The sequence below is a fragment of the Rhinolophus sinicus genome, chromosome 1, assembly GCF_057876585.1.
Source record: "Rhinolophus sinicus isolate RSI-liver-muscle chromosome 1, RSI-T2T, whole genome shotgun sequence".
Classification (NCBI taxonomy): Eukaryota; Metazoa; Chordata; class Mammalia; order Chiroptera; family Rhinolophidae; genus Rhinolophus; species Rhinolophus sinicus.
Window position 1 is genome coordinate 186,929,804 of NC_142501.1, and position 27,709 is coordinate 186,957,512.

Consider the following 27,709-nt stretch of genomic DNA (forward strand, 5'->3'; position numbering starts at 1 on the left):
GGGAAAGCCTTCACAGTACACTGACAGCACTGCCAAAAGTCCTCTTCTAAAATGTCACTTCCTCCCCCTTACCTGCTCCAACCTCTTTATTAGGATGGTGAATAGGTTATCAGCTAAGGGTCACAAAACCAGTTTCTGCCCATGTTAGTCCCAATTTGGTGGGCCTGCATCTTACTTTGGACCATAGGCCAAAGGGGCTGGTTTGGGGGCCTTGCCAAAACTGAGACAGAAGTAATCCTTTGTTGTACACCTGTTACGATAGGTTTTATCCTTTTCAATAGCTTATTTTGTGCTGTGCAGACCACTGTGTGCTAAAGCCAGGATAGGGATGAAAAATAACATAAGGGAAAGCGGAGACTGCCAGCTAACAAGCCCATGGGTGGCAGCAGGAGTCCCTGGGTGAGGGAAGAATGGCAGAGAAAACAGCTTAGAACGGCACCTAAGCTAATGATACAAATAGAATTCTAGCCAAGTTTCAAGGAGCAGTGCCTCCAATGATATCCAAGGTAAGGGCCAGGTTAGCAAACAAAAACCACTAGGTGAACATCAGCCACGCCAAAATTACAGCCCTTTAGGTACACCAGTTTTGCCATTTTATAGGTGTTTGCAGAAGGGAGCAGAGGATAACACAGAACTGGATAAGCAACTTCTCTACCATCATGTGGACAGCCCTTTAAAAGAAGGCAGAAGTAGAGGAATGGGGAAAGATCAAAAGGGATCTAGTTGATTGCAAAGAGACATTTTAAGCCAGAAATCTGAATTTAATTGGCGAGTTAACAGTGAGAGACCAGATACATTAGAACATTCTAAAACTGTCCATACTACCTGAAGGCTTTGGCTGAACGTGAGCATGTGGGGTCAGTTCCATCCACCTAGGCACCTCTCTCAACCATTCTACTGTCCCATTCAACAGCCTTGTTTAACAAGACAATTGTTTAACCCAGGCTTCTCTGAGAAGGAGGTCTTTCCAGGTCACACCCAGAGAAGACAAAACAAACATTTTGGTACAAGAGTTCCCAAACTTCCTGCATGCCTCAGCCCAAGATAGGAGAGCAAGAATTCCCTCATAGGACTTCTTTTTCCTCTTCTTCTCCATTGAGTTTGGTGGGAACTTTCTTTAAGTTATAGCCTCCATCCTCTCTATACTATATGAATTATAGGAAAATTCCATGATTTAAGTCCCTCAGCCTGGGTTCTCACTATATAAATGGAAGAGTTTTGAATAAAGAAAATTCTCAATCAACTTTGGCTTTCAGAACTGCTATTTGCTATGCATTTAAAAAGAAATGGAACTTGATACTTAAAGTTGAATAAGAATGCTGTCTTAGGTTGACTTCCCTAGAAGCAGAGTGTGAAATGGGAGTTCTTGTACATGTGGTTATTGAGAGAGAACATGTGGTTATCTCTTGAGATAGGGAGTGCAAGAGGCAGGATGGGGCAGGGGGAAAAAGCTGAGTCACGATATGGTCTCATCTGGAGTGTATCTCTGCCAGATTCAACTAGGAAGCTATGAATTGTACCATAAAGTAGGTCCAACTTGAGGAACCCACGCTGGTTTGTTGCATTCCTGAGTCAGACAATTAATGGTCAGGAGTAGCAGTGTATAACTTCTTAAGCAAGATGAATGTATTTGGCTAAGGGCTATTCTCTGAAGAAGGTGGCAGCTGTGAACCAACATAGTGCTATAAAGAGATCTGGAAGGGGCACTATAGATATCTTTGTTCTAAAAAAACAATTCTTCACATATAGCTCCAGTAATATCAGCATTGTCTAACAACCTGTGAGAAATACAAATTCTTAGGCCCTCCTCCAGACCCACTGAATCAGAAATTCTGAGAATGGGTCCCAAGAGAGTGTGATTTAACCAACTTTCCAGTGTTACTGTGATATGCTAACATTTGAGAATCATAATTCTAAATGATACTACTTTTCCTCTGAAGTATCAAATACCATTGATCCCGTGGATAAGAGCTGCAGAGTAATGTGATTTGGGGGAAATGAAAAGTACATCAGCTTAATTCTCAAAATATTATTCTCTATAATATCAAGCATAAAAAATTCACTCCCAGTCCAGTGTCCTGAACACATGACTCAGATTTAAAAAAAAAACAAGTGGTACCAAAATGGAACTATTGCATGGCTATCACGTGTGCTGGAAAAATAAGACACTAGGACAGATATTGATTTTTCAGCATTTGAATATGTAATATTTAGTCGAGGCCTCTAACCTGTGGATCATCAGAGGCCCTCCTTACTTCTGTTTATGCTACCCAGTTAGCCAGTTCTTCTGGTCCTTGTAACCAGACTCTTCTAACCTTTTAACCTGACAGAAATGTCCAGCCCACTTGATTTCTGACCAAATCATCTGTCATTCTCCCTAAACTTAGTCTCTTTGCTAATTTGATCCTCACAGCAACAACTATTCCTCATAAGTACTGATTTTCCTTGGAAATACGACCTAGCCGGACAATCAGCTCTAATGCATCTTTTGGAGCAAAACTTGATACAAGACCTGGTCTTATAAGACCGGGTATATAATGTAATATAATATAATATAATATAATATAATATAATATAATATAATATAATATAATATAATATAATATAATATAATATAATATAATATAATATAATATAATATAATATAAAATATAATATAAATATAATACTGGGCCTTACATTAATTTTTGCTCCAAAAGACGCATTAGAGCTGATTGTCTGACTAGGTCTTATTTTCAGGGAAACACGGTATCTTAAGAAAATACTAACTGGACATAGTTGTTGCTCTATCCACCAGGAAAATGGAGAATCATTAAAATTAGAAAATCATCAAGTTTCAAATAGCAACACAAATTCTACATTTTTTTAACTTAACAAACAGTCTCAATAAAACATTCCATTTCTCAATATTGTTTATACTTTTATTAAGGGAGGCTGAATGCTCCAAAATATAAATCCTTCTAAATCAGACCAGGAACAGAGAAAAATAGGAGAAATTAGCCCTCTGAACTGAAAAGAAAACTCTGTGTCATCTCTCATTAGTAAAAATCGTATGATGCCAAAGAGTTTTATTCTTATTTACCTCTCCAATTCATCCTCTAATCAAACTCTTGAGGAAGAAGTCAAGATATAATTACATTATACTTCATTCATAAAATGACCTCAAACATAAGAGCCCTCAATGCAGCAGTATTACTAATTCCATAATTTAAAATGTATTAATTAATTTAAACTTCCTAAGTGTAATTTGGAAAAACAGGATTCCCATCTAAAATTCTTTCCAAAACCTAGGCTAAAATCTGAAGCATAACTGATTTCTAAGAACATGATTTGAAGAGATTCTAGAATCCCTTCTAAGGAGGCGGAGATTAGATTATTTAAACTTTGAAATGCCAATGGTAACTTCAAATTGTCTGGAGGAACAAAATCCATTTTTATTTAGTCATATTATTGGGAAATATTTTAAAAAGGAGATATTTTAATGGGAAATATAAGTTCAATTGGAATGTTTTAAGCATTCATGATTAGAGTACTGTTATTCATGTTTCCTCTATATCAAATGCAAATAATTTCAAAAGATATATTTATAACGGTGTACATCTTATTGTTTTGTCTTCCTCTTTATTGTTGAATGCTTGAAAGTATAAGACATCATTATGAACAAAACTCTTTGATTGGGCTTCAGCAATACATGCATTTTTCTTAATTGTATAATAGAAGGAATTTCATTAACATTGAATTCTGTAATCTCATATTAGTTCTTTCAGTCAAATAGAAAGTAATCTGTTTTTTAATTAATTGTGGTGTGTTTTTTTTCCTTTCTTTCTTAGAGCTCATCTTCTAGATTATCAGGTGGCTCTGAACTTGACCAAGTACCTCAGAATGGAAGAGGATCTTTTACCATGGCAGAGAGTCATTCCAGCTATAACCTATATCATTAACATGTTTGAAGATGATAAAGAGCTATACCCTTTGATTGAGGTGATGTTAATGGTATATTTTATGAAAGTAAATGTTTAGCCGTTAGCAGAACAGGAAGATTTCTGAGAGAAGGAGCTCCTGGAAGACACAAAAGCCTATCTGCCTGACAAGTGAAATCAAAGGAAAATACAATAACTTGACTAGTCAAAGCAAAGAGATGCTATTTATTTTTTCAACTTGAAATGTATCAGTATTTCTGGTTCAGTATACCACTCAAAGGTATATTTTAGTGTTATAAGGAATACAGTAATTAATCTTTTATTTAAAATAGACATTTTAAACCATACTAAATAGATCCTATTTTTAATGGCTTTATCTAAGTCAAAATGAATTTATTCTTACCGAAATATAACATTATATTTCCTTATTTTTACTGATATTATTTCCACATTGAGATTTTATTATAAGATTATCATTCTAAATACTTTGCTTTGTGATTTCTGTAGCACTTTTGCAAGACACTTGTAATTTTAAACAAATTTTAGATTCAAATCTCTAGCTCTTCTACTTAGTAAATGAAAGGACTCAGACAAATGATTTAATATTTGTCTTAATTTCCTTTGTGCAATAGGAATGTCAGTGCTTGGCTGCCTATGGTAATGAGATAGTGAAGATCATGTAATATAAACATCCTTTGTAAATCCAAAGGCAATATACAAATATTAGTTATCATTATTATTATTTCATAAATAAGTATAATATTCTTGGTGTAGTAAGCATGTCAATCGTTATTCTATTTCTTACAAACGTTAAATAAGATGTGGAAGTTAAAAGGGGCTAACCAAAGTTTTACAAACAGTAGAGAATGATCGAATAGTCTGATCTTCAGGATTGAAGCAAAATTACAGTGTGATTAGAACTGAATACATCCCTTTCCTGAAGACAGGCCCAAATTTCTCTGAACTAGTAGGAAAAAAATATTACAACGGGAAGGGGGGGCCGTAGATTATAATAAATGAGAACATATTGATAAATAATGAATTATTACTCATTGTACATGGTACTTTTATTTCAGGACTACTTCAGAAAGCAAGTGAAGTCCATTGCAGATCGTTTGGCATGGGATGATACTGGAGACCACAACATAAAGTTATTTCTTACATTTTTTAAACTAATATTCATTTTATATCTGTTAGTGTGTTTTAAAATATGTTGAAAAGAGCTCAAGGTCCAGCTTTGTATGTGTTTATTTCCTAAGGTTACTCCGTGCCTCTGTGTTGGGACTCGCGTGCAAGATGGGAGACAAAGACGCCTTGGACAATGCCTCCAAGTTATTTGAGCAGTGGCTAAGTGGGACGAGGTGACTGCTCACCATGTTTTCAACACTAGAAGACCTTAAACTGTGAAATGAGAAATTAAAATCTCTGAAATACTGTTTATTCTTCTAGGATTCCTGTAAATCTCAGACTTCTGGTATATCGATATGGAATGCAGAACTCTGGCAATGAAACTTCTTGGAACTACACTCTTAATCAATACCAGAACACACCATTAGCTCAAGAAAAAGAAAAACTGCTGTATGGATTAGCATCAGTGAAGAATATTACCCTTTTGTCAAGGTAAATTGGAGCTTTTTTTCACTTCTATGAATGGTATTTCATGGTTTATGTGTCACAGTCTGTTAAAGATGCTAATTAAATTACATGTTTCCCAAAAAACCTATTACAATTATTTTCCCTGCAAGAAATAAAATATAGCTGCAATAGTGGCTTAAACAATAAAGAAATACAATCTCATATGAAAAAAATTCTGAAGGTAGACAGTTTTCAGTTGTGTGCAGTTGTTCAACATTTTCATCCAGGACTTAGGCTCTTTCACTTTCTGCTCTGTCATCTTCAACATGTTGGATAACTCATGACTTCCAGAGCTCCAAACATTTTGTCTTCACACATATATTTTCAATGGAAGAAGGACAGGAGCAAAAGAGTCCCTCCTCACAAGGCTCTGTCTTTCATATTAAGAGGTCAGTTATCTCCACTTCCTCTCATAATCCAGAACTCGGTCACACGTGATCATTCTGGGTCTACCAGTTGATCATTTGTAGAATAGAATGAATTTAAATTCCTTTGACTGATTTTGGTCAATCATGATACTCTGCAGCTAAGGTAGGAGTCTACCTTCCCTAGGATCAAGGATACCTTGATCCAAGCCCAGAATAAAACTAGTCTCTGTTAGCAGAGAAGGAGTGTCTGCCACATTGTGCATACATACACAAATAAAGTATGCTTAGATTCCACGCAGAAGGTATAAAGACTGCTTGAAGCTCATCTATGAATTCTTATCCCACTATACACCTATGCCCCAAATCAACTAACTCCTGCCTTAATCCATTATTTTGCTTAGTTGTGGTTTCTGAATTATTTACTCAATTCATTTAACCAACATTTATAATGCCCTTTCTATGTATAAGCATATAGATTGTGGGACTAAAAATGAATAAGACATGATATCTATCCTTGAGAAACTTATAGATTTGTGGGAGAGGCAGAATGTAAATTATAAACTACAATGCAATAACCAATTTGTAAGGACTACCAGAAACAGTTTGTTTTAACCTGGCAGGGCCAACAATACACCTTCACCATCTTGCCTCAGGGTTATATGTCTATCCTCCTGCTCACTGCCCAGAGATAGTCTACCAAGAACTTTATCATCTTGACAGTCAAAACCTCACATTGATACATTACTTGGATGTCAGTGTGTGGATTGTATCTGATGAGAAAATTAGCAAGTACTTGGATGCCTTACTAAGACTTTTGTGAACTAGAGGGTAAAAGATAAATTGCACAAAAATTCCGGGGTCCACCACTCCAGTGCAGTTTCTGGAAGTCCAATGGTCCAGAACATGTTGAGATATTCCCTCTAGATACAGCCATGGCACAAATTTAATAAAAATCTATTGATTTTGCCACAATTTATTTATTTGGACTTATTTATATTCTACTATAACTATAGCCAACTAATCTAACCATATAGGTTACATTAGGAGGTTGTTTCTTACAATTTGTGGAAGAACAAATAAGACTTAACTGTTATCTCATAAAAACTAAGAGTATAAATACTTTCCCTTAACTTACTGGCTCCTTTTTTATAGTTCAATGAGGTAATAGGTAAATGAGTAAAGTGCTTCTATTCAATAGATAGTTACCTTTTAGTTAATAGTTAAAATGTTAATCTTTATTGTTTTCAGTACTTTAAAAATAATTTAATTTTCAATGTTCCTGTAGTTTATATATCACTAGTCCTCAAATCATAGGTTGTTTTTTAAAATCAGTTAAATAGCTTAGAAAATTTTAAATTGTGTTTTATCATTTGTCATATTTAATTATCTTTGTTGGTTGGTGCCTCAAGAATTGAATTACAGGAATGAAAGCTATGTTCTTTTGGAATTTAGCTAAGGGTGAACATTAAAATTTCCTTTTGACTTTTGGCTTTTCTTAGGTATTTGGATTTACTCAAGGACTCAAACCTTATTAAATCTCAGGATGTATTTACCGTTATCCGCTATATCTCATATAACAACTATGGGAAGACTATGGCCTGGAACTGGATACAGCTAAACTGGGAATATCTAGTCAACAGGTGAGATGATCAGAATATGGTTTGTTGTTCTCTTTGTTGAATACTAAGAGAACTATCTAAAATTCTTTCTTTTTCTCTTTACTGGACTTTCTTTGATATCAATATAATATCTGAAATAGCGTATTATCAGAGGTAAAGAATCATGGTATTTTCATTCCAGGGAAGCAATATACTAATTAATTTTCAGCATAATTTCTTTTTTTTAAAAAATAAAGTTTATTGGGTGATAATTGTTAGTAAAGTTACATAGGTTTCAAGTTTACAATTCTGTAATACATAATTTCTTTTTTGGAAGAAAAAAAGAAATTGTTTCCCCCCGATCTGAGATCTGGAGAGATGCCTAAGTCACATTATTTTTAGTTTCGTTAAAATAAGTTAATATAATTTTTCATGTTGTGCTAGCATCTAATATAATGCCAGGCACATATTTAGTTCTCAATTAATATCTAATGAAAACTAAATGAGAATTCCTGGACCTGAGTTCAAATTAGAGCCCTATATCTTACTGAGCTTATATGGATGATAACTTTTATCTCTCTTGACCAGATAATTAAACTTCAGGCATGTTGAAATATTCTTAAAAGGGAACTGTATTTCCCAGGTAATAACAATTTAAAATGACACATAGCAAATTAACTAAAGACATGCTTTCCCAATGTCTTATTTCTACAGCCCCATACAGAAGAAATATTGCTATTGTTGGTCCTAATCCTCTAAGTTTAATGATATTTCCATTAAAAAGATATTTCTTTGACAGAGTATAAAATATAATATAGAATATATATGCCAAACAAATATGAAAACATTGACTAAAAGACCTTTACCATATGTAATCTCCATAGCAGGAGATAACCTCTGGTATCCCCTCCTAATCTCTTCTGTCTTCCCATCAGCACTGCCTCGTTGACTGACTTGTCAGAAATACTAATGACTGTAACTCTTATTTCTGTTCTCTTTTTTACTCCACAACTCACCAGAGTGCCATTTTATGTTGATTCACATTTCTCATCATTCTCAGATCCAGATTATATCTCTAGCTCTCAACCAAGATAGCCTACATTGCTTTTGCCTATTTGTGATAAATTTTTGCTTTTTTTATTCTTGTAAATGATTGGGTGTAACTCTTCATCCATCTCTATGAAAATTGATTGGTGCACATGTGAGTTCCCATGCGCACATGATGCTTTGTCCATCTGTTTATAATTGTTTCAATAAAATGCTTGGTTTAGAATTAATAAACCTACCTATACAGAACATGTTGTTATCTGGGGGTAACAGTACATTTTATGTAAGATGAAGCCTTCCATTTTGAAAGATATATGCCTAATGACAAATATTGTGTATTTGTTTTAATTGAACAGACTATAAAACTTTTTTTGGTATATGCTGCAAGAAAGCTGTGTAGATGAAGAACAATGCTTACTTTTGTATTATTGAGAAAAGATAAGTAAATAGTGTTCATTTTGCACAATAAAATGGCCATTCATTTATTGTCTTTTAAATAGAGTATTTCTCAAGGCCTATTTATTTGAATAGCTCTGGTGTAATTTATTTCAAATAATGCATTTTTCTTTTTTAAAAATTAGTTCATTGTTATTCCTCTTTAAAAATTAAGAAGTAGAGAAAAACAAGTGTTATTTTGTCATAAAAGTCATAAACCTCTGGTCTTAAAATAAATCTATTAGACAAAATACTGAATTTAAAAAAAATGAATAAATTGATAAACTATTTCCAATGCTAGTTCCAAAACCCTCACCCAAGGCTTTTAATATTTCTACATAGTCTAGTGATCTAATTCTCATGAGGTATTATTTCAAATAGCCTCAAATATAAAGTTGTGTAATAACCACATGTCAGACACACACACACACGCACACAAATGCCCAATATTAATTATGGTTAGTTTGAATAAATAGAATTTTCCCATTAAAATTGGATGAGACAAATTGAACACAAATGAGCTAAGCTTTATCCAAATATTTCCAAACTCTTGAAAGTTTTCCAGACAGACTTCAAAATGAGTGGTTTTACTGCCTCCATTTCTGAAAAATTTATTGTCATCCTAAAATAAATAAACTGCTTTTTTATAAAGCTTTTGTCATGTGATTTTATGACAACACCACTAATGCACTTTCCAGTTTGAGACTTAACCACAGAGTTACAAAGATACTTCAGAAATTATTCTTCGCTTTTATTTATTCCACTAACTCTTAGATGAAACTGTGAAGTTGGATGAACCCAATAAATCAATAGTGTGGTATGACAAAATTTGGTTTTAATGTATGACTATGACTGAAAAAATTAAGTTGATGGGACATAACTGAAACCATTTAAACATTATCTCATAAAATAATTTAATAAACAACTAAAAGTTTGTGTGTATCAAAGTCATTCATTTTGGGAAACATCATAATACTTGTGTATATATTAATTCCACAAACATTATTTTCATATAATTATTTTTCAAAATGTTTAAGATATATTTAAATCCTTATTTTAGTTTTAAAAGTAATCAATATGATAAATACATAGCACATTTCTCCTTAAATGCTACACTTTATGTGAGACTGGTTTCTTGGAAATGAACATACTTTGTTCTTACACTTCTAGTGTTTACATAGGTAGTTGCAGTCTTTATTCAATCTATCCATTGCTAGCTCCCAAATATATCTTTTAATTTTTAGTACCTAAGAACAAAAGAGAGAAATATTATAGAAATTATAGAAGGTCACTGAGAAAAATTGTTTTCTTTCCTGTTACAGGTAAGAAAGATTCAGACTTTCCCTGAATCTATAGAATATCATTATAGCAACTTAATGTGTTTTCCTTTTCTACATCCCCATTTTCTTACTATAATATGAGTACATATGTATTGTTTTGTACACGATGCAGATAAGCAAAAAGGATACAAAAACCACCCATAATCTCACCACCTAGAAATAACCCCTGTTGTCAAACAACTGTTTTTCCTTAAATAATTAGTTATGGCTGTTTATTTATTTACAGAAATGGCATCATTATACATATGGTTTTATAACCTTTTTTCATATCATCCTATATTGTGGATGTCTTTTTTAAAAATAGTTCATTTATTTCAGTTACAGTTGACATTCAATGTTATTTTATATTAGTTTCAGGTGTATAGCATAGTGGTTAGATATTTATATAACTTATACAGTGATTCCCTCATTAGTCTAGAACCCACCTGGCACTATATATAGTTGTTGCACTATTACTGACTATATTCTCTATGCTGTAATTTACATTCCCGTGACTGTTTTGTGACTCCCAATTTGGGTTTCTTAATTCCTTCATCTTTTTCATCCAGTCCCCCAACCCCCTTCTCTGGCAACCATCAGTTTGCTCACTGTATCTATGAGTCTGTTTCTGTTTTGTTTGTTCATTTGTTTTTTTAGATTCCGCATATAAGTGAGATCATATTATCTGCCTGACTTATTTTACTTAGCATAAATACCCTCTAGATTCATTCATGTTGTCACAAATGGTAAGATTTCATTGATTTTTATGGCTGAGTAATATTCCATTGTATGTATGTACCACCTCCTCTTTATCCAGTCAACTACTGATAGGCAGGTTGCTTCCATCTCTTGGCTGTTGTAAGTAGTGCTGTAGTGAACATAGGGGCACATATAGCTTTTCAAATTAGTTTTGGATTTCTTCAGATAAATACTCAGAAGTGAAATTGCTAAGTAATAAGGTAGTTCCATTTTTAATTTTTTGAGAAACCTCCATACTGTTTTCCATAGTGGCTGTACCTATTTGCAATCCCACCAAGAGGGCAGGAAGGTTTCCTTTTCTCTGCCTCCTCAACAACATTTGTTGATCTATTGATGATAGCCATTGTGACAGGTGGGGGTGATGTCCCATTGTGGTTTTTATTTGCGTTTCTCTGATGATTACTGGCAATGTGCATCTTTTCATATTGGTCTATTGGTAATCTGTATGTCCTCTGGAGAAATGTCTATTCATGTCCTCAGCCCATTTTTTAAAATTGGATTCCTTGTTATTTTGGTATTGGGTTATATGAGTTCTTTATAAATTTTAGATATTAACACCTTATGAGATGTATCATTGGCAAATATCATCTCCCATTCAGTAGGATGTCTTTTCATTTTGTTGATTGTTTTCTTTGCTGTGCAAAAACTTTTTAGTTTGATGTAGTCCCATTTGTTCATTTTTTCTTTTGTTTCCCTTGCCCAAGGAAATCTGTTAGTAAAAATATTACTAAGGGTAATGTTTGTGAGTTTACTTCCTGTGTTTTCTTCTAGGAGTTTTATGGTTTCACATCTTACATTTAAGTCTTACTCCATTTTGAGTTTATTCTTGTATATGGCATAAGAAGGTGGTCTAGTTTCATTGTTTTTGCATGTATCTGTCCAGTTTTCCCAGCACCATTTATTGAAGAGACTGTCTATACCACATTGTATATATAGCTTTGCCTCCTTTGTCATAGATTAAATGACCATGTTGGTATGGGTTGAATTCTGGGCTCTGTATTCTGTTCCATTGAGCCATGTGTCTGTTTTTATGCTAGTACTATGCTGTTTTTATTATTATAGCTTTGTAGTATAGTTTGATGTCAGGTAGCATGATACCGCCAATTTTGTTCTTCTCTCTCAAGATTGCTGCAGCTATTCGGAATCATTTGAGGTTCCACATAAATTTTAAAATTATTTGTTCTAGTTCTGGGAAAAATACTATTGGTAATTTGATAGGGATTACATTGAATCTATAGATTGTTTTGGGTAGCATGGACATTTTAACGATGTTAATTCTTTTTATCCATGAACATGGTATACACTTCCACTTATTTGTATCATCTCCAATTTCTTTCTTTGGTGTCATAGTGTTCTGAGTACAGGTCTTTTACCTCCTTGGTTAAATTTATTCCTAGGTTTGTTTTTTTCTTTTCTTTTTTTTTTTTATGAATTGTAAATGGCATTGTTTTCTTAATTACTCTAATAGTTGTTGTTGGCGTATAAAAAGACAACCAATTTCTGAATGTTAATTTTGTATCCTGTTACTTTACTGAATTCATTTATCAGTTCTAATAGTTTTTTGATGGAATTTTTAGGATTCTCTCTATATAATATTGTCATCTCCAAATAACAACAGTTTCACTTCTTTCTTTCCAATTTGGATGCCTTTTATTTCTTCTTCTTGTCTGATTGCTGTGGCTAGGACTTCTAATACTATATTGAGTAAAGTGGTGAAAGTGGACCTTGTCTTATTCCTGATCTTAAAGAGAATGCTTTTAGGGGCCGGCCCAGTGGCTCAGGCGGTTAGAGCTCCGTGCTCCTAACTCCGAAGGCTGCTGGTTCTATTCCCACATGGGCCAGTGGGCTCTCAACCACAAGGCTGCCAGTTCAATTCCTTGAGTCCCGCAAGGGATGGTGGGCTCTGCCCCCTGCAACTAAGATTGAACACAGCACCTTGAGCTGAGTTGCCTCCCGGATGGCTCAGTTGTTGGTTGAAGCGTGGGCTCTCAACCACAAGGTTGCCAGTTCAACTCCGCGACTCCCGCAAGGGATGGTGGGCAGCGCCCCCTGCAAATAAAATTGAACACGGCACCTTGAGCTGAGCTGCCGCTGAGCTCCCAGATGGCTCAGTTGGTTGGAGCGTGTCCTCTCAACCACAAGGTTGCCGGTTCAACTCCAGCAAGGGATGGTGGGCTCTGCCCCCTGCAACTAGCAACGGCAACTGGACCTGGAGCTGAGCTGCGCCCTCCACAACTAAGACTGGAAGGACAACAACTCGAAGCTGAACAAAACCATCCACAAGTAAGATAGAAAGGACAACAACTTGACTTGGAAAAAAAGTCCTGGAAGTACACACTGTTCCCCAATAAAAACAAAAACAAAATAAAAAACAACAAAAAAGGGAAAAACTGAAAAAAAAATGTTTAAAAAAAAAAAAAAGAGAATGCTTTTAGCATTTCCCCATTGAGTATGATATTAGCTCTGTGTTTGTTGTATATGGCCATTATTATGTTGAGGTATGCCCCCTCTATTCCCAGTTTGCTGAGAGTTTTTATCATAAGTGGATGCTGGATTTTGTCAAACCCTTTTTCTGCATTTATTGATACGATAATGTCATTTCTATCTTTCATTTTATTAACGTGGTGTATCATGTTCATCAATTTGCAGATAATGAACCAAACTTGCATTCCAGGTATAAATTCCATTTGTTCATGGTATATGATCTTTCTAATGTATTGCTGAATTAGATTTGCAAATACTTTGTTCAGGATGCTGGCATCTATGTTCATCAGGGATATTGGCCTAAAATTTTCTTTTTTGTAATATCACCTGGTTTTGGAATAGGGATTATTGTGGCCTCATAAAATGAGCTTGGGAGATCCCACTTGAAATTTTTGGAATAGATTGAGAAGGATAGGTGTTAATTCTTCTTTGAATGGTTGGTAAAATTCACCTGTGAAGTCATTCATTCCAGGACTTTTGGTTGTTGGGAGTTTTTTGATTACGGGTTTGATTTCGTTTATAATAGTCAGTTGGTTTAGATTTTCTTTTTCTACTTGATTCAGTCTTGGAAGATTGTTATGTTTCTAGGAATTTATCCATTTCTTCCAGATTGTCCAATTTGTTGGCAAATTATTGTCCAATTTGTTTCTCATAGTATTTGCTTATAATCCCTTATATTTCTGTGGTGTCAGTTGTCACTTCTCCTATTTTATCCTGATTTTATTTATTTGGGTCCTCTCGCTTTCTTCCTTGATGAGTTGATGAAGGGTTTATCAATTTTGTTTATCTTTTCAAAGAACCAGCTCTTGGTTTCATTGATCTTTTGTATTTTTTTTTTAGACTATTTCATTCATATCCACTCTGATCTTTGTTGTTTCCTTCCTTTTACTCACTTTGGGCTTTGTTTGCTCTTCTTTTTCTAGTTCTTGTAAGTGTAAGGTTAAATTGTTTATTTGAGACTTTTCTTGTTTCTTGAAGTAGATTTGTATTGCTATGAATTTGCCTCATAGTATGCTTTCACTGTGTCCCATAAATTATGGGTCATTGTGTTTTTTGTCTTCCTTCGTCTCAAGGTGTCTTTTGATTTCTTCCTTGATTTCATTGTTAAGCCACTTATTATTTAGCAGCATGTGTTCAGCAGCATGTTTTTTAGCTTTCATGTATTTGTGTGTTTTTAAGTTTCTTTCTTGTAATTGATTTCTAGTTTCATACTATTGTGGTCAGAGAAGACACTTGATATGATTTCAATCTTATTAACATTATTGAGACTTGTTTTGTGCCCCAACATGTGGTCTATCTTGGAAAATGTTCCATGTACACTTGAAAAGAAGGTATATTCTGCTGCTTTGGGATGAAATGCTCTAAAAATATCAACTAAATCCAGGTGGTCTAGTGTGTCATTTAACACTGCTGTTTCCTTGTTGATTTTCTGTCCATTGGTATCAATGGGGGTGTTGCAGTCCCCTACTTTGATTTTGTTACTGTCAATCTCTGCCTTTAAGTCTGTCAACATTTGCTTTATATATTTAGGTGCTCCTATGTTGGGTGCATAGATGTTTACTAGGGTTATGTCCTCATGTTGGATTGATCATTTATCATTATGTAATGTCCTTCTTTGTCTCTTATTACAGTCTTCATTTTAAAGTCTATTTTGTCCAATCTAAATATTGCTACCCTAGTTCCTTTCTTGTTTTCATTTACATGAAATATCTTTTTCCATCCCTGTACTTTCAGTCTATGAGTGTCTTTTGATCTGAGATGCATCTCTTGTAGACAGCATATGCATGGGTCTTGTTTTCTTATCCATTCAGCTACCCTGTGTCTTTTGATTGGAGCACTTAATCCATTTACATTTAAGTAATTGTTGATAAATACATAGTTATTGACATTTTATTATTTATATTTATGATCTCCCTCCACTCTTCTTCTAAAAGAAATTCCTTTAATATTACTTGTAATACTAGTTTGGTGGTGGTGAGTTCCTTTAACTTTTTCTTGTCTGGGAAGCTCTTTATCTCTCCTTCATTTTTAAATGATAGCCTTGCTTGGTAGAGTACCCTTGGTTGTAAGTCATTTTGTGCCCATCCCTTCTTACCTGCAAAGTTTTTGTTGAGAAATCAGCTGACAATCTTATGGGAGCTCCCTTGTAAGTAACTAGTTGCCTTTCTCTTGCTGCTTTTAGGATTTTCTGTTTGTCTTTAACCTTTGCCATTTTAATTGTAATGTGTCTTAGTGTGGGCCTGTTGGGGTTCATCTTGTTTGATACTCTGTACTTCCTAGGCTTGTGTTCATTTCCTTCTCCAGGTTAGGAAAGTTTTGACTCATTATTTCTTCAAATAGGTTCTCAAAACTTTGCTTTCTCTCTTCTCCTTCTTGTACCCCTATGATGCAAATGTTGTTACACTTGGTGTTTTCCCAGAGGTCCCTTAAATTATCATTTTTTAAAATTCTTTTTGTATATCTGCTGTTCTGTTTGGGTGTTTTTTCCTATGTTGTCTTCCAAATTGCTGATTCAGTTATCTGCTGATATCACCCATTGAGGTCACCACTTGTGGGGCTCATTGGGTAATACTCTGCTGTGTTCTGAAGCCTATCTCTGGGTATGTTGGTTCTGGGTCTCTTGGGAGAGGTTCCAGTTTAGGCCTAGGTAAGCTGCTGTTTGTGACTGGCCCAGGACTACCTGGTAGGAGCTACAGCAATTTGTGGTTGGTTGCTGACTGTGCTGAACCTGGAGGTGCATGGGAAAAGCCACTCTGCAAACTGAGGATGGCTGCCACTACCATTGTGTCTGCAGTACTTCAACATAAAGCCCAGGACACCCCAAGGCCTGCTGTCACCTGACAGCTGCCCATAAGGCTTAGCCACTGATAGAGCCTCATGGAGAATATGAGTTCAGTGAGGCAAGGTTTCAGGGGTCCCCAGGGTGGGACAACTGGTGTACACCAGATTAATATAGATTCTGGTTTGGCAACAGTGCTGAGCCTGGAGCTACTTAGCAAAAGACTCAGAGCACACTGAGGCCAGCTGTTGCCTGCCTGGGGCCTGTCAACCCCAAGAGTTGTCCAAGAAAGATTGTAGCATGGGCTGTGGCTAGCTGCTGGCTGCAAAAGTTCCTCCAGTTGCATGCAAGTTGAGGCCAGATGTTTGCTGTTGAAAGAGCTTCATGGAATGTGTATGGTGTGTCTGGCTGCTGGTCAGGGAAAGTGCCTCAGGCGGTGTGTGAGCTGGGTGGGACAAGGTCCCAGAGAATCACCAGGCCAGTGTAGATTAAGATTTGGCCTCATGGGAGGGAGGGCTCAACACAAGAAATATGGTGCCCACCTGCTGCCTACAAGAGAGGAGAGTTCTACACAAGGAAAACAGCAACTGTCCCTCCTGTCCTCACCCTGAAGCCACATAATTCAGTCTTTCCCTGTATGTTTCTGTACCTCCTGGGTCACTGTCCCTCTTCTGGAGCCCAGGGTGAGTGCCTGTGAGCGAGTGAGTCTGTGCATGGGCCCTTTAAGAGGACATCTGGGTTTTTAGCAGCTTTCTATCTCACCCAAACTGGTGGAACCCCCACTGTTTTTCTCAGATGTTGTGGGGGCTCTACTTCCTGGCATTGGTATTCTGGGTAGTGGAGCCTGGTGTGGGGCTGGGTCCATCTCCCATGGGGGGGAGGGAACCTCTCCGACCGAGATATATCTCTCCCAATTCTCAACTGCCACATGCAAGTGTGGGGCTGGCTGTTTTGCATCACCACCCCTCCTACCAGTCTCAATGTGGCTTCTACTTTATATCCTTTGTTACAGAACATCTGTTCAGCTAGTCTTCAGCTGAATCTCCAGGTTGATTGTTCTACAACTTAGTTTTAATTTTAATGTGGTTGTGGGAGGAGGCAAGAATGTGATTTATCTACTCCACTATCTTGCCCCCTCGTTAATGTCTTTAAGTGTGCTTCTTCAACATGATTTTTGATGCTCAATTGTATTTCAATGGGTAGATACATCTTAGTTTATTTTGTCATCCTCCATCTGTTAGATAATAGAATTGTTCCAAACTTTTCACCATATAAATAGCGTATTTATGGTCATCTTTGAAATTGAATCTCTTTGTTCTTTTTGAATGTCCTTGACAAATTGCTCAGGATATAAATAGTACTGGAAGTAATACTGTTGTGCTAAATGATGTATTCATTTTTAGGGTTTCTGATGAAAGTTACATAATTGTCACCCAGAAAAAAATGTACTAATAACTTTACCTATTTTTCTAATCCTTGCCAATACTGAGCACTATCATTTTAAAGTATTCTTGCTAAATGAATATGTGAAATCTTATATATTAAGTTATAATTATTTTATCTAGTAAATCTTATGGAGCATCTACTATATGCTAGGGATTTTGCTTGCCATTGAAGATGCAATGATAAAGAGAAACAAATCTAGTCCCCTGTCTTCCCGGAGCTTAGAGTCTAGTGATGGAGATCAACATTGAGTAAAGAATCCTACAAATTTGTGTATGCTTAAAACTGTAATAATTACAAATAGAAGAGGTTCAGGGCACACTGAAATAGTGTAAATGGGAAATTGGCCAAGTTAAAAGAAGTTGGAGGTTAAGGGCTTCCCTAAGGAAGTGATGCTTGAGCTGAATTCTGAAGAAAGGGCAGGAGTTAATTAGGTGAACAGGTGGTGAAGCGTTCTGGCTAAGTGTTTACTATAAGATAAGAGGAAAGATAAGGGCCAAGCTTTGCACAGTCATGTCAACATCTGGGCTTTTGTTCTAAGAGCAATAAATAAGTCACTAAAGAGTTTTAAGTAAGAAAATGAAATGATCGATTTTACTTTAAAAAGAAAGCTCTGGTGCTGAGGTAAAGCACAGACCTACATGGGGGCCACAGTGAATGTGGGAAAAGCAGTTAGAGAGATATTGCAGTAGTCCTGGCAAAAAATAGTAGTAGGTTTGCCTATGGATATAATGATGAAGGTAAAACATAAGAACAACAGTTAGAATTGGGTGGTAGATTAGAAATGGGAGGTGAAAGTGAGGTATCAAGAATAATGCCAAGATTTCTAGAAAAGATAAGGTTTGAAGAAGGAGAATGATGATTTCAGCTTGCTATATATGATGCTATTGAATTTCTTTTGAGATTTCGAAGTGAAGATTGTTTCCAGGCGATTACAGCCCCTTGTCAAATGCTAATTAAGGTTTGAGTAAAGTGGAGACTAAAAAATGCTCATTATATTTATTGGCATATAAGTTATTGTAACTCCAGAAGAGGTTTTCAGTGGAGTGATGGGGGCAGAACCCAAATTAAAATAAGTCAATAAATGAGTCAGTGGTGGAAATATAGGCAAGAACGGCAGAGAAATATCTTGAAACATTTGACTATGAATGGGGAGGTGAGAGAAAAGAAATTAAGATAAGAGCTAGATCAAAGGAATGTGTTTTTTTATAATATGGAAGATAATTTTCATATGTTTAATATATTAAAAGCTGATAAGAAAGATCCAGTGAAGAATGAGAAATGTAATGTGTAAGACAGAAAAAATTATTTTTAAATAAAGTTTTTAAGAAAGTGGGGGAAAATAGGAACCACAACACAGGTGATTGATAGGAGGAAAATACCTATATTTATATAGGAGTTACTCTGCATTTTCTCTGTCAAGTAGAATGCAAGGTCATTTTTTTATGGGGAGGAAGGAAACAGGGGAAGTGTTTGGAGGTTAGAGGAGAGTGAAAACATTTGAAAAAGGCAATTCAAAGAGGAAGAAAATGAGTTTGCCAAGGTAATATAGGAAGATTGTTAAGGTGGAAAGCTTATTTAAGATTGATATCTGTGAATTTATAGTGATACATTATGGGGAAAGGTGGGTGACCTCCCTTGACAGAACTTGGCCACCTGGTTCAAACACAGAGAAAATGGCTGTTGATTTCATCCAAAGTTGGAGTTCTGATAAACACAAACTATTAAAATATAAGGGATTTAGGGCTTAGGCAAAAATGTTATTGAAAACGGTAGACTGTGGAATCTAAACTATAGAAGGAAATATGTGAAAGAAGAGGAAGAGTTGATGGTCCAGGCGAAAATAGGGGTAGGGATGGTCAATGGGCCAGAAATCCAAATAAAGTCAAAGTACGGTCATAGTAGAAACTGAACTGTAAATTATGTCATGGGGGGTGCATAAACAAATAATTTTAGATGAAGAGTGTTTATAGATGGTCACAAGATATGACCATCGCAATTGGTGGCTGAGTTCGAGTGAGGAAAATATCAGTGGAAATGAGATCAAGCAACTAAGGAGCTGAGATGTCATATTGATCATCCATGTGGACCTTGAAATGACCCAGCATGATGGAGTGGCTTGGAGTAGAAAGGAAAACTAGGAGTCAGGTGCCAAAGTGTATCATAAATAAAGTGAGGGGGAATAACCTGAAAGAATATAGGTTTTTAAAGAGAGTGGAGGAATAATAGTCTGGAAGCAGCAATGGGGAGCCTGGCGTACCTATTCCAATTCTGACTTGGTGCTACGAAGGATGTGGGAAAATAAACATTCCCCAAATGAGAAGTGTTATTTCCTGTAAAGGGATAGTTTCAGAGAACTAGGTTGAAAGGTTCAAGAGATTGGGGAGATCTAGGAGGCTAAATCAAAGAGGCAAGGAGGTATACACATTATAGGGACAATGTTGAGAATAGATGCCTCAGAGTCTTAGATTTTGGATAATTGCTGATGACATGAAGTAAAGGGAAATTGTTTGCCTTAGACTTCTAAGACATAAAGGATGAAACACATGGTGGATTCAAATTCAGTGGTGTCTGTGGTAAGAGTAAGCATTGGACCTAGTACACTGAAGATCATGGTTACTCATCAGAACTTTTTGTCTTCTTCCCACTGGTCTATATCCTCTTTATAATTCTTCTGCAAACCACTGATTCATTGTTTTGCTAATTTCATGTTTGTATATTTCTCCCTCTTGCTAATTTGAAGGGTTCTTTATATAGTGAAAATATTGGTTCCTTTTACAACAAAGTAATAAATTTTAACTTTCAATTTTAGGACATTTTTAATATAAAATTTTTTTAAATGTATATGCAACAAAGTTTATCAGTTTTTATCTTTATGGTTTCTGTTGTTGCTATGTAATAATTTTTAAACGTAAAATTTCTCTTACTGTTTATTAACTTCTTTATCTATTGATATATTTTCTTTTATCCTTCCTCAACATCCCAACGGTTCACATTTTATATGTATTTTTATAGTTGTTTTTCTTGCACTGTGATTAGCTGTGATGCGATGTTTACCTATATCACAATCACTGGTGTTACGGTCTGCAAGGAAATTTCTGATTCTCGCTCTTTAAGAGAGAAAATGGAAAAGGGACAAAAATAGAGATGATATTCTATCTTTGCACTTAGCTTCAACTGTCTTTGCTTAGCCTAGCTGATACAGAACATAACCCAAATATGCAAGTAGCTAATACGGTTTTTTGAAAGCAAAATAAATAGCCTATATTCAAATTTGCATATCTGCAGGAAGGTGCATAGAATATTATCATAAAGGTGATAGAGCTTTTCTGCTATAACGGAAATATAGAAATGCAGTAGCTGGAAAGACATTAATTATTTCTCACTCAGGTTAGTCTCCTGAAGTGAGCATTCCAAGTGGTTAGATGGTTTTGTAGCTTGAAGCCCAGAGGCTTAGCCTATCTATGTGGTTGAAGCTTGGAGAAAAGGGAGAAGAAAACAAGAAGCCTAAGGCAAGCAATTTCCTTAAGCAAGGAGGTGGAAGAAATTGAACACTTCTGCTCATGTTGCATGATAAGAATTGGGTCACCTGTCTAGACTTCCGTAGCTATGAAGGAGGCTGAGAGTGTAGTCTCTAGCTGGATTTTCATGTGTGCAGATAAAAGGAGAACTGATTTGGGGAATACAACAAGCAGTCTACCACATCTGGGAAAGTGGTATGAATCTGCCTAAAAAATGAAGTGCAGAGTTTACTAAGAATTTCTCCTGAATAGAATTAAATGTTTTGCTTACTTTGAAAATTACTTTTAAAAAACCTCCACAAAATTAAAGGGAAATGTCTGCATCTAGAGAAAGGATTTAAAGTTCTGTGTACTTATATTCCCTTTTTCTCCCTAAAATTTCTCTTCAGATACACACTCAATGACAGAAACCTTGGCCGGATTGTCACGATAGCAGAGCCATTCAACACTGAACTACAGCTCTGGCAGGTATGAAGACAAAACCTCTGAAATTGTCTTAGAAGGGAAAAAAAATTAGCTTTTCTAAAAGAGAAACAGTATTTTCTCTATTTCGATTACAGAAGACAAGGAGAAATAAATTATGGTATCTAATTAAATGTATAACTGTGTTTTTTTTCCTAAACTGAAAAAAATTCAAACAAGCAAGAAACAAGGTTTAAAACCTGAGACAGGCAAGGCCTCCGGAGCTTAGAGGTCGGTCTGCATGAGATCATGCAGGTCACTACCAATGCAGGAACAGTGTAGCTCCCCTTTCCTGGTAAATGTCACCCTGGAATAAATTGGACAAGATGTCATTCCTTTCAGAATTCATAGTTTTGGAATTTCAAAACTAAACCCAAATCTTTTATGTTTCAAATATCTCAATTCCTAGAGGAAAAAAAAAATTATATTAACGTTGGACACATTGTATAAATTTTCAATATCTGTGTAATTAGAAATTGGAATGCTAACATTCTTCTCTGTGTTAAGAAACATAATAATTCTTATTTTTGTAAATAGCAAATAATACTATGGTTGAATTTTGGGGAGAGATTTGGAGGCAAGTGGGAGGACAGAACCAAGTTTAACAGTTTTGGGGTTTTTTGTTTTTTTATTTGATTGTTTGTTTTGAGTCCTTAATAAGAAAACTGAAAGTGCATTAAAATGCTTCAGACCCCAAGAGTGAAAGGCTAAACAAAGCCATCATTCCACAGATTTTCCAGGGACCACCCTGGGGAATGCACAGAAAATAGAGAAACCAGCAGAAGCAGGAATGGGCATATCAGCTGTTACTCTGCTGCTCTCTTTCCCCAATATGTCAGAGCCTCTTTTGGCTTGACATGTTGCCAAAAGCCTTGGGTGCTAATGGCTAATCTGAGAGATGGGCTCAATCTAAATGATGCATCAAGAGATGTATCTTAATGTTGAGTAGTGATACTGAATTTCCAGGTAAGAAGGAAACAAATCCAGTTTTGTAAATGAAATTCTTGAAGAATAATTGTGCCTAATATGACTTTCTTAATTATTTCCCTTTCTTTTATAGATAGAGAACTTTTTCAAAAAATATCCAGAAGCTGGAGCAGGAGAAAAACCTAGGGAGCAAGTGCTGGAAACAGTGAAAAACAATATCGAGTGGCTAAAACAAAACAGAGAGACTATAAAAGAATGGTTTCTTGCTTTACCTATGGATAATTAATGTGTTCAAATATCATATTTTAACTTTGTAAATCTATTGTTTCTGCTATTAGTCATTTGGTGGCCTAATTTATAAGCACTGTGGAGGGAATCATATACACAAATACTGCTTTTGCCAAGCATTACGTTTTATGTCTTACAAAGCTTTAAAATTGTTTGTCTTTGTTTATGAAGGAAGATACTAATAGAGTAGTTAATGTACTCAGGGATTTCTTCTAAGTGTACTTCATAGGAGATTCTTTACAAACGGAAGAGAACTCAATAGCCATTTTAATGTCTTTAAATACCATTCTTTGTATCTTAAATCTGTGAAAATAGAACAATTTGGTGTTAGCTTTACATTTTTAGCACCAAAGAAACACCACTAATCTTTTCTCTTGATTGATTTTTAACATTTAAATACCAGTACTTGAGGGACCAATATTACCATCTTAGTCTTTATTTTACTATTCAGAATTACACAGATCTAACAACATTTTATTCACATATGTCTTATTCCTTTCAATCCTACCAAAGTAACTGGGCTTAAATTTTACTCAAGGATTGCATGAATTAGCCAAAAAAATGCTGACTGTTGCCATTGCTTTTATAAAATCAACAAGAGAACTCTCCTCTCCTTTTTAAAATAAATCTGAATGATTACCTTGAAAAAATATATATTGTTTTTCAGTGTCACTTTACTCTTGAATAATAACTGCAATGTTCCCCAAATAATTTATCACGATGCAAATATGATTGAAACCCTCCCTACCTTTTTCATGCTTGGTACTCTGTCAACTTGTTCCATTCCCTACAAAGCTCCTCAAATACTCTGTGAAATTAGAGGGAAGATAATGCTCAACTTTGTTCCATGGATTTTAGAGGCAAAAGGCTAAATAATTGGAAACTGGTCAAGAAAAAGCGAAGGCTGATTATTTTATAAAACTAAATGGAATTAGAATTTAGCTTCAAACTAACCTAGCAATCTAAGTGTGAAAATGAGGAAACACATGGATGTCTCCAGCATGACTCTGCATATCTGAGGATATATCTTCTTATAGTAACTTTCATGTACAAACCCCTACCCTAATCCATACAGAATAGCACAGATCAAATTTATATTCGTGACTTGACTATGTTTAATATGGTACTTGATGGCTAATAGATTCACAATTTAAATCCAGTAAGCAGAAAAGACGGTAAATTACTATGTTCCAGTCTGCTATATCTAGAAAATCTAAATTTATTTGGAACCTTCAGACGGATAAGGTAATTTAAGACTGGCTTGATGATAATTGAAGCACATAAAAACAATAAAAATCTTAGCTTTCATTTTATTTACATAACAATGTGTCCTAATCAAGTTCTCTCAAACTTTGTGAACTTTCTTATTGCTGTCTCTTAATTATCATTGCTCAATCCACACAGCGAAACTGGCAAATTCAAATGTAGACTGGGAAGAAATAAAATGATAAAAAGAAGAAATTTCCAGACCAAAACTTTAAAAACATTATTTAAAATTACTTCAGAAGAAAAAAATGCATTAGCACCACAAATCATCAGGATAACTCCACTACGCTCGTGGGGATTTACACTCTAACTTCTAATTGACCACAGTCAAAACCAGCACTTGAAGTCTATATATTGTTTCAAGTGTACAAATAAGGAAAGGGGATGGTTTATCCTTCTGCCGTATGTAACAAATGAAGTTTATAAAGAAAAATGTAAGTTTGAGGGAGACGATAAATAAAACAGATTCCAACCTGTCTACAGGTCATTCTGTTTCATTCTATTTTAAGCACTAAAATTGAGAATGAGCAGGTTAGTTCTCTTTACCCCACATGAATAAGAGCTGTGCACACTTTCTCATAATGTAATTCCACTAGCCCATCAGGCCCTTATCAAACAGTATCTGGTTTTTAAAAGGCTGATGACCAATAGATAGGCCTCTGCCAAGCACAGTGTACTACTGCACTGACTAGGTTTTGTCCCAATTTTCACAGGGGAAAAAAGTACGTTGTTTCCAAAATTAAGCCGAAGTAAAAATAATCAACTTTAAAAATATAACTGGAAGGAATCATCAAGATCATGTAGCAAGAAGTGGGGCCAGTGTTACTACCTTCCCTCTAGGTCGCCTACTCCTGTATTTCAGATCATTACTATGCACCCACATAAATATAAACCAGAAGTTTCAATAATAAGCCATGAATGCAAAAGTGGTGGTGAGGAAGGTCTGGGAAGCAGAGATATACAGCTGGATTGAAGGCAATGGTATTCCTCCAGTTTGTGCTCCATGGTGGTGAAGTATTAGTCCAAAAACACATAAAATGAGGTGGGAACAAAAATCTAGAACAGTAGTTCTCAAAGGAGATTAGGGATAAGAAGGGAACAGAAGGAAAGGGAGTAGAATTACCAATGGAGCTTTCCAAAACATTGCTAAATAACAATAATAATAGCCAACACTTTTTATTTACCAAGTACTATTCTAAACACTAGCACTCCACATGCATTCATTTTTATATTTAAACTTTATAAAAACCCCATGAGGTTGTACAGTTAACATCCCTATTTTACAGATGGAGAAACTGAGACAGAAAAGTTATTACAAACTTGCCCAAGGCCAAAACAGCAGTACGTGGCACCAGCAAGGATTTGAATCTAGGCAGTTTAGCACCAGAACCTATATTCTTAACCACTGTGATAGAGTAGAAACACACTCTTTAAAATGAGACGGACCCAGGTTTGAATTTCAGCTACTTGCTAGTCCAGTGCCCTTAATCTCTCTATTGTTCAATTTCTTTGTCTATAAAGTGGGGATAAAAACAGTAACTGCCTCAATGGGATATTGTGAAAATTAAATGCAAAAATGCATGCAAAGGATGCATGTCATGTAGGGGAAATAACCACTCAATCAACATTAGATGTGTTAAAATAAAAAAACAAACGGAGACCAGCCTTAAAAACTCCCTGAGCAGACAAAATCAGTTTAGTCATATAAGCAAATTTTAATTTACCTTTTTTCTTGTTTATACCTCTGGGTCATTTCTTGCTTATACCTCTGGAAATCATGAACTAAACCAAGTGTTTCCCAAGTTTGATATGAGGTAACCACTAACGAATTCCCTATCATGTAAGAAAATGTTAATATTATAAACAATCACTGTGAAAAATAAAGGTACTGCCTTCTCACTATATAAGCTGTTTTATAACAATATATCCCTGAACCTCATTCCATGTTTTGGTTTGAGTTCTCCCAGTTCATGAACTATCCTTTTTGTGTGTGAACAATAAACTTTTGCTAATAACTACTTCAGTGATTCATTGAACTTTTGACAGATGCTATTATTGTCACTATTATGATATCCCCCAGTCCCCACTTAAGCCACTCGTTTGGAGAATATAATAAACTTGGTCGAGAAATATCCAAACCTAAGCAACTGAAGGCACTAAGGAGAGGCAATGTGTCAGACTGTTATTGTTCACAAATAGCCACTCCCCTTCCTGGAGAGGATTCCATTATGTTACCCGATTGCCACGGGGATACGAAAGACAGTTTGGGGAATATAATCAATAATGTTGTAAAGATTTTGTAGGGTATCCAGTGGACACTTGTCTTATTAGAGAGATCACTTCACAGATGGTGTAGATGTTTGACCACTGGGCTGTCCACCTAAGGCTGAAGCTGAATAACAATGAATGTCAACTATAATTTACTATATATATACAGTCACAGGATGTGGAGTACAGCATAGGAAATAGAGTCAATGAAATTGTAACAGCTATATACGATGTCAGAGGGGTAATAAATTGGGGGATGGGAGTTATCACTTTGTGAGGGGTGTAAATGTCTATTACATTGCTTTGTACACCTGAAACTAATTCTTAAGAAAATGTCTCCAGACATTGATTACCGTCCTCTAGAGGCCAAATCGCCCCAGGTGAACATCATTGCCTTACCTTAAACTTGTGACTAGATCCTGCAGGCATTATTTAGTCACACTACATGACAGGTGAAAAGAATGCTGCTGACTGAAAGCAATCTTGCTTGGAGTTACAGAAATTGAAGAACCATTGAGAGGGAAAGAAACTTGGGGAAAATAATGATAATGAAGACAATACTGGATAAGGTACTCACTGATTCATTCAAATAACTAAGATTTATAAAGTATCTGTTATATGACAAGACTTGTTTCAAGTACTGGTTGTCCTAGATTTGGGAGTGGCTTTAGAACACAATAAAAAGAAAAACTGGAAAAATTCAGTCAGGGAAGTAATGGAGTAGGATGAGACAAATGGGGCAAGGAGAATGTGGGAAGGCAGTGACTAACTTCAGCAATTGACAATATTTTGACCTGACACTCCACTAGAGAGCCCTTGAATACTTATATTTGCCATATATATAAATGAAATGGTTACGATCTAATGCTAATTTAGATCAGCTGATTTAAAGATGTATTACATACTGTCTAGTGTCACTGGGCCACCCTTTCGACCACCTCCTATGTCCATGTCCTCCTGTATTGCCAAGCTGGGATGTTAAAACTGTACTTCCCAGATTTCCATGTGATTTAGATTCTATCAATATTATGCGTTTGTATGAGATTTGGAGGGGGAAAAAAGAAGGATTATAACAGAACAATTCCTTTCCAGGACAGTGCAGGGGAAAAGCAGTTTCTGGAGTAGACATGAGTTAGCAGCCTCTGAATTCTATGTCCTTTTGTATTTACCATCTCTGTGGTACAGGGACC

The 27,709-nt window shown here is 35.6% G+C and overlaps 1 protein-coding gene across 1 annotated transcript in view; it reads left to right on the plus strand.

Moving 5' to 3' along the window:
- The window catches only part of ENPEP (glutamyl aminopeptidase), a 95,025-nt gene extending 71,388 nt beyond the window's left edge, over positions 1-23,637 (plus strand). Inside the window, exons 14-20 of the mRNA XM_074322470.2 lie at positions 3,831-3,981; positions 4,997-5,070; positions 5,180-5,281; positions 5,370-5,540; positions 7,423-7,563; positions 21,698-21,776; positions 22,831-23,637. Coding sequence (XP_074178571.2) covers positions 3,831-3,981; positions 4,997-5,070; positions 5,180-5,281; positions 5,370-5,540; positions 7,423-7,563; positions 21,698-21,776; positions 22,831-22,983 — 871 coding nt within the window. The 3' untranslated portion in view covers positions 22,984-23,637. The remainder of the gene's footprint in view (positions 1-3,830; positions 3,982-4,996; positions 5,071-5,179; positions 5,282-5,369; positions 5,541-7,422; positions 7,564-21,697; positions 21,777-22,830) is intronic.
- Positions 23,638-27,709: the final 4,072 nt, after the last annotated feature.